At 32.1% G+C, this 11,660-nt stretch overlaps 1 protein-coding gene across 1 annotated transcript; it reads left to right on the forward strand.

The window, feature by feature from the left end:
• The first annotated feature begins 613 nt into the window (after positions 1–613).
• LOC107440146 (speckle-type POZ protein) lies at positions 614–2,537 on the forward strand. Its single transcript, XM_016052981.3, has one exon. It carries the CDS (start codon positions 770–772, stop codon positions 2,261–2,263), a length of 1,494 nt encoding a protein of 497 aa, XP_015908467.1. The 5' UTR covers positions 614–769; the 3' UTR covers positions 2,264–2,537.
• The last annotated feature ends 9,123 nt before the right edge of the window (positions 2,538–11,660 follow it).

Genomic DNA, 11,660 nt, shown 5'->3' on the forward strand with positions numbered 1-11,660 from the left:
GAACATTTTTTTTCCTTCCTTTTAGTTGAAGTCCTTTCTTGTGTTTATTCTCACAAAGTGAGACTTTTTCGTTAAATTAAGAAATAAAATTTTATTTGTTTTTTGCTTCGCAATATTTTTTCTTTGCTATATTTACGTTATTTATTAAGTAGTTAAGATAAAAGGTTCTTTTATTTTTGTAACTGCAACATATGCATTTCGTTCAAAAAGAATTTACTATGCTCTATTCAAGAAAAAATTTGATATAAATTTAGTATTTCTCTAACATGAGAAGTACAGTGAAAATATTAATTAACAATCAAAATTCAATTAAATATATTCTATCTCAAAATTTTATTGACAAGTCGGTATAGAAAATAATTTTTATTTAATTATAAAATTAAAATATAAATGTAAATTTGATATTAAAATTAATAGTATTGAAAATTTTAAAATCAAATCAATATTGCAGATAAATCACTTGAACCTTGTTTAAAGGTTTAAATGAAACAACTGTGTAAAGAGCTAAGTGCAGTATACATTGGTTTATCTCAAAAAGGAAACTTGATAGAAAAAGCTTTTATCTAATCACCAAAAAAACGTCATCTTAGAAAATGCACAACAAATCTGATATCATTTGAAAACTTAAGATACACGACTAAATGAAACATTTTCTTCTGAAACGTTGCGAAATATGTACATATTTGTCTCAATTAATCTGTTTACACGTATTATTTAAAAGTATTCTTCTTTTTTTCAGTATCTGCTTTTTTAATTTAAAATTGCCACAATGGTTGATGATCTTGAATCATATCAGTTCGTCTATACATGGAATATAAAAAACTTCAGCTCGATTTCCTTAAAAAGTGGAGAATTTATGTACAGCCCTTGGACTTTGGCAGAAAGTCTGAATAGAACAAAATGGCGCTTCAGATTCTACCCGAAAGGACTTCGATCAAGAGAATTTCCGTGTTTTTTGCTCAGAGCAGAAGAAGATGATGGCCCGACAGTCATTCAAGTCAGTGGTGATATTGGACTGGTAGACACAAATGGAGTGTTTAGAGTAGCTGAAGATCGTTTTCGATCTCGTCCCATGGAACGTGGAGACAACGAAGGAACGAACAAATTTATGAGCCTCGAAAGGTTATTTAGTGAACGGGAATTGCTTTTAGCAAACGATACATTGACCATTCAGTGCCGATTAAAAGCTAAAAACTCTAAAAAAAGCATCGTCACAAGGTGTATTGCAGTTTCTGAGATCATTGTTGACAAGTGCCTGTTTCAATGGAACATACGAAAATTCGATTCCTGTCATATAAATGATAGAAGAAGAGTGTATGTTCCTTTAAGTTTAAAGTTCGAAATAGAGTTCTATCTCAGCGGACGTACAGAAGAAGATGGGTTTGTTACTATGGTGATGAGGAAAAGTGACAAGAAACCCCTTTTTCTAAAATGTTCGGTGACACTGTTAGATAGAGTTGGATTACCAACAGAAGCTATCAAGACTTCTGTAGAACACACGTTTACCAACGAGGTTACTCTAAATCTGATGCCGAAAAGCAAGCTACTTCAGGACAGGAAGCTATATGAAAACGATGGTATGCTGACTTTTCAAATAGAACTTTCAATTTCTGATGGAACGACTGAGTCTTGCATTACGGAACTTTACCAAGTGCCACGTGACAAAGAAATAGAACAGGATGCAACTCCAGCAGATCTTAAAAAAGATTTGCGCCATTTGTATTTGGAGAGAAAATTTACTGATGTTCAACTAAGTGTTGGAGATGGAATATTCCCTGCACACCGTAATGTTTTATCAGCTCGATCACCAGTATTCCAAGCCATGTTCGAACAGGACATGTGCGAAAGTAAAAACGGTGTAGTGCACATAACTGATATCGACTCCAATACATTGGATAGACTGTTAATGTTTATTTATTCGGATACTTTGGATGATTTGGAATGCGAATCTGCCTTTCAGCTGTATAGTGCTGCTGAGAAATACTTCGTGGAAAAATTAAAAGTTGAGTGCGAAAAGCTTTTGATCAGAAAATTGTCGTCAGAGAGAGTTCTAGAAATTCTCTTATTTGCGGACTTGCACAATGCCGAAAATTTAAAATCAAAAGCTGAAGAATGCGTCGTTAAAAATGCTACTCGAATAATAGCAACTGAGGAATGGGAAGAATTCGTTAACGTTAATCCTTCATTAGCTAGCAAAATTGTAAATAATCTTTCAAAACGAATAATTCAAACTCGTAGCATCCTAGGAAATATTTTTAATTAAAATTTTCTTTAATCGAAGTAAGTTTTTAGTAAAAACTTCCTTAGTAATTTGTATTTTTCCCCAGCATGCATGTGCAACATTCGTGAATAAGTCTAATTTTGTATTTTATTATTTATGTATATATTTGTACATTTTTACTTGAAAATTTCTTTTTTTTTTTTTTTTTGAGTACATAAGCCATAGCTGCTAAATTTTAAGCTTTTTTCAGTGATTGTAAAGTTCCGGTGGTTGTAAAAAAAAAATTCAAAAATAATAAAAATTGGTTGAATTATTATTTTATTATTAGATTTTATCTTGAAAGAACAATATATACCTGTTTACAAAAGGAAACAGTTAATAACAGCCACCGCCCACAAAAATGGCGATTTAAAAACTACACCCTTGTGCAAATTAATTGAAGAAACTCAATAAATTCAGAAAACTAAGAGAAAATGCTATTTTATTTAAATTTACACAAACCCAAAAATTTTTAGTTCAAAATATGATCTCCACGACACTTTATTAACATTTGGACACGATTCGGCATGGATTCCACTAATTTTTTACCGTCATTTATAATATTTGTGTCCTTATACCACACATGAATTAACGCCGTGATTAGCTTCTCCATAGTTGTACTGTCCATATTTAATAGGCGATTCTTGCATATGGCCCAGAGATTGTCAATTGGGTTNTAAGTTTTTACATTGTAATGTACTGCTCAGAACGCATCATACCGTCAATAGGCTGCAAAGGTCCAACCCCATTGTAACCGAAACAACCCCAAAACATCTTCTTTAAAAAACACGAAAAAAAAGTTTGTTTCAATTAATTTGCACAAGGGTGTATTTCCCTATTGCTACCCGATGGCCACTTTTTCGTCTAAAATGCAAATTTCATTATAATTATTATTTTTTTAAAAAATAAATATGGAATTATTATGAAAAATTTATAATATTCTGGAATTTACTTTCTCTTTCTTTCCTTTTTTACTTATTTCTTAAACTTTTTCTTAATTCTAGAAATTAATCTTGTTATGTTTAGCATAGTTTGAAAAATACTTCAAATGAAATGCTTTGCATTGTTAATATCAACTTTTTACCCTTTTAAGTAAATTTTATCCTAGTGATAGCTAAGTTTATGTTTTAATGTACGATTCTTCGTTTTGTAAATAGAAAGTTATTTTCCTCAACATTACATGTAAATGATTCATATCAAACATCAAGTTCATATCAAACATCACTTTGATTCTGCTCTATGGTTCTATTTATGAATTCAGCTCTATGGTCCTATCGTTTAAAATTTTTTAAAAAAAGTGGCCATTGTTAAAAATGTTACAACTGTCCACAAACGAGTAGAAAAATTTCTTAATTTAATTTTCCCCTATGCTGTTTACATGATATAATATTGTGGTCGATTGTTGGTTGTAGTGTGGAAGTTGAACAAGTGGGTACCAGCTCAGGTGATGTCCATGTCGTTTCACCAGGGTCAAAATTACGTAGGAATTCTACCATGGTCGTTTAGAGATAGAGCTCTGAAAATGGGGCTAGAAACCTACCCATGAATGAATGATGATGTAGTGCAAAACTTCAAGAATGGTACTAAAATTGAGTTTTTCTTTCTTTCTTTTTTTATTGTTCAGGGTTTCTACGGGTCTTAGAAAAATGTAACAGTAGTAATAAAGGTAAATTAATGCTAGAAGGAATTTCCGATTTTTAGACACCATTTCAATGCTTAAATGCCTGGTACAAAGGTGCCCATTCCGAAGTTATAGTACTTCAAGGGCGCACAAAGGTGCACCAAAAAATTTAAAGTGGTTGCAAAATTTGTACTAATATATATATTTCTTGTTTTTTAAAAATGGGTCGCTAAATCTTTTTGATTACCACCAGGATTTGGAAGCTTATTAGATGTATAAAAGTCTGAAACATTCATGGAAAATATTATCTAAATTGAAGTGGTTGAGAAATTAAGAAAACTTCAAAATGTTTTGATGAGTGGGTTAAAACCTGAATATTTTTTAAGGTTCTTTGAGAGCTCTGCTCTTCACGATATTTTTTGTGATGGTGAAATTACAACTAGGCCTGCAAATGCATTTAAAATTTCATCAGAACTTTAAAGCATTAAACCGCACTTATTCGGCCTTTTATGCACCACAGAAACATTTAAATTTTCGTGGTAATCAATATTATTTTAATTCAAACTTTAAAGTAAAACATTTTTTATCACTTTAAATATTTGAGAAAAATTCCCTACCAAATGCAAGAAAAGCATGCAGGTTTAATGGTAGGACTGAGCTTTCATATTAATGTATTTTCTTAACAAAATAACTTGCAACGTTGGTCAAAATCAATTAAATGATTTTGGTTTATCTCATTTTTATTACCACTATAAAAAGTTTCTAATATCAGAGGAACTCTGTTAAAAAAATTAAATGGCAGCTAACAAACGAAAATAATCAATGTTTTAAATATTAGTATATGACTATTATTTTCACAACAGTACTTTTCTCATTATTGAGATATGAAAAGTCGGATGTTGATAAGTGTATTTGGAATGAAATGTCTAAAAAGGTTCCCAAGAGCCTAAAAGAATTTTAGAGGATTTCTGTCAGTATCTAAATATCTTTGTGATCACCATTACATTTTTTTTTAAAGAAAATGTATCCTTATAAAAGTTCCGCTTAACTTAGCGAGTGAAAAGCAGATATTTATTTTGTTCAACTGTTCCTTGTAATTTTGAACCCAATTCAAAAGACAAGGAAACTCCTGGATCAACTATTGGGAGAAATTTGCCTTCGTGGAGAACTTTTTCAAGGAACTAACCCTCACTTGTGTTACGTGAGGAGGAAAACTTCCCACGGTTAGTCTGATAGCAAGGGGACTCTGACCCATGATCCGTCTACCACTGAGGATATTTTGCGTCAGTACAGTGGTCGGTGCAAGCTGGGTGCAGAATTCGAATCAACCAGACCTTGCCGTGATTCGGACCCGGTTCACGTCATTGGGAGGCGAGTGCTCTATCCCCTGAACCACCACCGCTCTAGCAGATATTTAGAAGAAAAAATTCCCTATTACATTACATACCCTCCCACGATTTCAAAATTTCAGTTTAGGAAATATTGTTCTTGGTGCATGATTGTGCAAAGTACTTGTACAATCATGTACAAAGTATTGTACTTGGTGTGACTTGTACAAAGATTTAACAAAGTGGTACTAAAACAACATTTTAGTTTGGAAGAATTTTTTAAAAATAAACTGTTAGGACACCTATAAGCATAACTAACCAATATATCTTTTATATTTCATTTTATAACCGTCGTTGAACAGCCGACCCAATTTTATGGGTTTACGGCTACTAATGTTTAACTCCGTAGCATTGTAATTTTAAACCCAATCCAGAAGACAAGAGAACTCCTGGATCGAGTATTGGGAGAAATTTGCCTTCGTGGAGGACTTTTTGATTAAACTAACCCGCATTTGCTTGATTAGGAAAACCACGAAAATCTCTCACAGTTAGCCTAACGGCAAGGGGACTCTAACCCATCATCCGTCTACCGCTGAGGATATTTTACGTCAGCACTGTGGTCGATGCACGCCGGGTGCGGAATTCGTATCGACTGGGATTCGACCCGGTTTGCCTCATTGGAAGGCGAAAGCTGTATCACCTGAGCCATCGCGGCTCTAACCAACTTATAGATCTCATATACATATTTTTTTTTAATTATTGATTCGTCGTGGTTGTTTTATTTCTTTTTAAAATTTAAACTTCAGGATTTAATACGCCAAAACGCTAATGCTGCTACCACTAAGAAAATTATTTCTCATCGGCTGTACAAGTTGGCAGCGAAAGTGAAGAATCAATATTTTAATAAATCAGAGTTAAAAGAATTTTGCTCACCATCACATATAAATAATTTAAACAGATATGTAAAAAGTAAATTTGAGAAATTGTCTTACTTTTAAGTCCGACTAGAAGTTTTATAGAAACTATATTGGTTTTGCTATAGTTCACTTCCACTTGTAAATAAATTTCCCTCGAGCCTCAAATGTTAGTGGTAAGCGTCACTATAGCATTAGCGTAAATATGCTACCACTTTAAATAGTTTTCAAGACCAATAGGAAGCCAGAACAACACAAATAAAGATAATATCCATTTCAAAATTATGAGTTCTATACCAATATTTACAGAATTGAAAAACATTTTCTACGATAACTTCCACAAAGACAGCTCTACGTTATATTTTTCCATTTTGGAACTGCTATTTCTGATTTTTAATTCATACATGTGGTCATATTCAGAAAGTAAAATTATAAAAAATTTTAAATTTTTTTTCCTTGCATTTTCAATATATTTTTTACGTGCTACTCTTTAACAAATACTACAAGATTTTATTTTTTGCTCTCACTCCCTAATTCTGAAAATTCTAACTACTATCTAATATAAATTTGATTCAATATTTAATCCTCAGAAAACGGTTCATACTTACACTTTATTTTTGCACCAATTTGCATTCCAGCTACTAGAAAGTACCGTGTACTATAACAATCTCCGAATCAAAATTTCAAATAAACGAGAAAATATTATCATTTTTAGCATACTCACAAACCTTTACAGAAACCACTTTTGACCTCAATGCAGAGAAACCAAATTTTTTGCAATAGACCGCAACTCACTTATACTTTCTCCAATTATATTTCCAGCACCATTATTTCTTAATGGAAGCCAAAGTCTTATTAGGCTTAGCATAACTTCCAAGATGGATAAAATAAAAATATTTATAGAATTCAAGTCTGGGGAAGAAGATGGCCATTCTTATGCTGCAAGAGAAACGGGAAAAAGCACTATGTCTTTAGTTGCAAGGACTGGAGCAGTATCTAGTTAGAAGGACTGTCTTTGACTTTCAAAGAACCTATTTGATCAAGCAGGAAACCTAATATCTTCTAAAAGAAATTTGCGATAACTGATGTCTGTATAAAAATATTTGCTGATAAACTTTAAGTTATTTCTTCTCTCATCTTATAATAGACATTATAATGGGTTTAAAAATATTAACTCTTTGAAATTAAAAAACAATTAGTATGAATTCTAGAATCCTTATTCTAAATGACAATTTGTATTTTTCATATGGTGACACCATTACCTAAGGAAGTTTTGGTGGTGATCCTTCCGTTTTTTGGTTCTTAATCCATTCTTTTCCTTCCTATTATAATTGCAACAGCCATGTCTTACTCTGTTTTATTTCGTTGCTTTGTATGCTATGTTTCTTACAACATTTAAAAAGAAACAAATGTTTCATATTGTTCTATATTTTCGGGTCTGTAATGTTTGAACCCCCATATTCCGTACTCTAGCTACGGCCCAGTTGAATGCGAAGTTGTTCGTAAGTGATATTGCAATTTTTTCGCGATATTTTTGATCCCTTCTTCCAATTTGTCATAAAAGTGCTACACTTTATCTTACTCCAAACCCCCATTGCCTCATTTGACGCTATATTACATAAAGATATATACTAGCAATTCAGAATCACAACACAAGACATCATATTTTAATTATTATTACGTATTTCTTTAAAAACTTTTAACGTTGCGTTCCAATGCCATATATGAACATAACTATAATAATAGTGGCATGTGTATTGATCTTAAGAAGAAAAAAAATATATCTTCTTCTACGGTACTACATCCTAGAACGGGCCAAGGCCGTCTCAGTCAGCTTCCGCCTTTACTATTAGGGAGACCGGAAAGTAATGTCGTTTCGACGCATTAAATATTTGTTAGTCTTAAAAAGCAATTCATTTTTTTTATCCATTTTGATTCATTTTCGATCCGGCATTGAAAGGTTGCTGCGAGTGGTGGATCCAGCGGGGAGGGGGGGTCACAGGGGTCATGACCCCCTCCCCCCAAAAAAAATATTTAAAAAAAAATAAAAGTAATAATTTTTTTAATAGTTTACAAAAGAAATAAATTATTTCAGAGATTATTTAAAGGGGCATATATATCTAGGTAGGTCAGTTTTTTTTTTTTTTTTTTTTTTTTTTTTTTTTTTTTTTTTTTTNTTTTTTTTTTTTTTTTTTTTTTTTTTTTGGTGTAGCTACAGCAAAACGTTCCTTTTCAACTCTTCGACACCTCAAAACTTGGCTTAGAGCAACTCAAAATCAAGAACGATTAAATGAACTCGCATTATTAAATGTTCATCGAGAAATTGATTTAGATGTTGAAGAAATCATTGACAGATTTGCCAAAGTTTCTAAAAAACGCATTACATTTATTATTTAAAGATTTTGAATACTTGAATTATTTATGTATTGTTCTATTGTTCATTAAGGAAAAAATAAATGAGAAGAATAGCATTAAAAACCCCAGTTTTTTTTTCTTCAAAAAAAAAATTAAAAAAAACATTTTTTTTTCATAAAAAAAAATTTATTGTGGGGGGGGGATCTGAGTCTATGACCCCCCAGGGGAAAAATTTCTGGATCCGCCTCTGGTTGTTGCTAACAACGCTAGTGAATACATTATTGATGAAAATTGAAATCGTGATAACAGATATCAAATACACCAAAACGACATTACTTTCCGGTCCCCCTAATACAATATAATTTTTTTTGGAGGAGAGGGGGCTATGATGAAGAGTAATACTAATAACTTTAAGTATGATACTAATAAATATTTTTATTTTAACCAAAAATGAGTGTTTCCCACTTCCCGTTACCCTTTGTCACAAACTGGCACAATTTCACTCCTCTCCTCTGTCAGGGATCACTCCTCTCCAAGGGTGATCCCTGACATCATTCATGACGGGTCTCGTGCAAGGCGCCTCATTCAATTTTTCTCATATAACAAAAACAAGAAATAAATTCGTAAAATAAAATAAAATGATCTTTGAAGCGGTAACCCATAAGAAGTGTTCCGAGGAACTCCAGAGTTCCTTAGTAGGGAGTTCCATGATGTAGAACTACTTATTTGATTTTTTAAACCTGTTATTATATTTCTATCTAATCAGTAATTTATTTAATATTTCCCTTATTTTGATGACATTATTTAAAAAAACAAGAAATAGAAAATAGAAAAAATGTGCTATATTTCCTTCCTAATAGCAATTTATTGAATAAATTATAAAATGCACATAACATTTATTAAAAATTGCTTTAGAATTTCCAACCGATTTTTTTCAATTAAAATTTCTCTAACTGAATTGAACAGTAAATAAATGTGATAGCCCTTCACAACGCTTATGACAGTTCTTTTTCGTTCCAATGAAAACAATAATTTATTTTATTTTACTCATTTCCGTTGTATGTAAATATAAAAATCAAATTCAGAGCTAGACGCCTCTTTAGAATTACTGTCCTGCCTGAAAAAAAGAAAAATAATTTTGAGATTATTATTCATAAAAGGATGAATTTTTTTTTTTTTATTTCTTTACATTTACGGCGCAGCTACCACTACAATTATTAAACATCAATTGAGTAGTATATAATACATGCTAACTCTAATCAAATTAGAGGTATTATTTAACAGACGAAGGATGGCATCGTTCGTAAACTCATTTCCCCAGATTGATGACTATAGCGGACATGATATCAACTATGTTTTTTGAAAAAAGTAACACCCAAATCAATGGATGGTCCACATAGAGCAGTTGACTTCCTATTTGTTATTGTCCTCCTCGCGCTGTTGCTTCTCTGTCTCATATACACATAATGAGAAACCTGCACACACTCGATTGCAAATAGCAACACAGGAGAGACCACAAACACAACCGTGAACTTAATACAGCTCTCCCCGCAAGTGCTCTAAATCCGGTGAGCTTAATGCAGCTCTCCCGGTCTTTTACAAAACCGCTTTGAATAAACTAATGGTATACTTTAATCGAATTCTATACCAAATAAATATCTGATGAGGGTGTATTGTGGCGTAACTACCACAAAGATTATTAAATATCGAATCACTAGTGCATAAGATATGCTAACTCAATTCATTCTAAATTAATAGTCTGCCAGAATAAAATACTAAGAAGGGTTAGAGAAGCCAGATGGTTCGCAAGAAATGATACAATGCACCATGATCTCAAAAGTGATACAATAGACAAACATATAGCTAAATTAAATATCAAATTCTACGAAAAAGCCCCTTATTGCTCTGCAGCTTATTTCAATGAATTATTCCTATTTGAAAATCTAAGTAAAGACAAGAACATCAGACCAATATCAGCATGCAATTACAGTGATGCATCATGTTCCCGACATCTATAGCATACACATAGCCTCATTTTCATCATATCAGTTTAGATTAAGTTCATACTTTTACAATATAGTCTTATCACCCTACTGCATGTAATTACATAGTCAGAACCTCAATAATCCACATGAATACTCCTTTACTTCATTTGCATTCTACAGCCTCATCGAAACACCACAAAGATCAAGCTCAAGATGAATGGGAAAAGGACCGCAAGCGGCCTCAGGTGCCTAGATGTTTTATATAGTTTCAGTTTCTCGATTTAATCTTGAGGTACCATTTTATAGATGAAGGTTGACATTGTTGAGAGATCCTTCCCCCACATACACATTATCTTCAAAATATTTAATTATCCCTCTTTGGTTTTTATCTTTACGATTCCTAATGAACCTAATTTAAAAAGTCGGTGTTCCCCCCAAAAAAAGGTTGATCATTTAGTGTTCCATAGCCGAAAAAAAAATTGGGAATTGTAGCTTCAAAGGGATCTAAGATAAGATATTGAGTGTGCTATTAAAGCACCTTTCTTTATCTTGTTTTTTTATCAATCAATTTGAATTTATTAGCACGCTGTTGTTTTATTCACTATACCAACTGGGCAATTTTCGAGGTCACGTCATGAACCATCAGAAAAGAAAATTGAGGAAATTTGTATTTTATAAAACTTGTTTTGATTATTCATTTAAATTCCTGATAAAAGTAAAGAACGTAAATAGGTATTGATCAAAAGTTTTAATTCAATTCACGTGTACGGCCGCTTCCGGATGTCAAAAGTAGAAAAACGTGACCTGGATGGAACTGAAAAAAAAATGTTTAAAAAAAAAAGGCAAAAAATATGTTTTTTAACCTTTTTCGGCACAGTGTGTCCAGTCTGACAACACTTATTCCGAATATAATACAAACTACCGAAAATGTAGAACTATTTGATTCTAAACGTCCACCATTTTTGAGCAATCCCCCTTTTCTTCTTTTTTTTCTTTCTTCTTTTCTTTCTTTAGAAAGACAGAATTCAAGTTACATACTTAAAATTCGCGATTTTCAGATTTGTTACTATATTACCTGTCTAAAATTTACAATCAAAATGTGTTGCTCCACAAAGTGTTAAGGAAAATCCAATTGTTGAAAGCAAATTAATTTAAAAAAACAAAGAAGGATAAATTCAATATTTTTTCATTGAATTT

This window comes from Parasteatoda tepidariorum, chromosome 10 (genome assembly GCF_043381705.1).
Source record: "Parasteatoda tepidariorum isolate YZ-2023 chromosome 10, CAS_Ptep_4.0, whole genome shotgun sequence".
NCBI classification, from domain to species: Eukaryota; Metazoa; Arthropoda; class Arachnida; order Araneae; family Theridiidae; genus Parasteatoda; species Parasteatoda tepidariorum.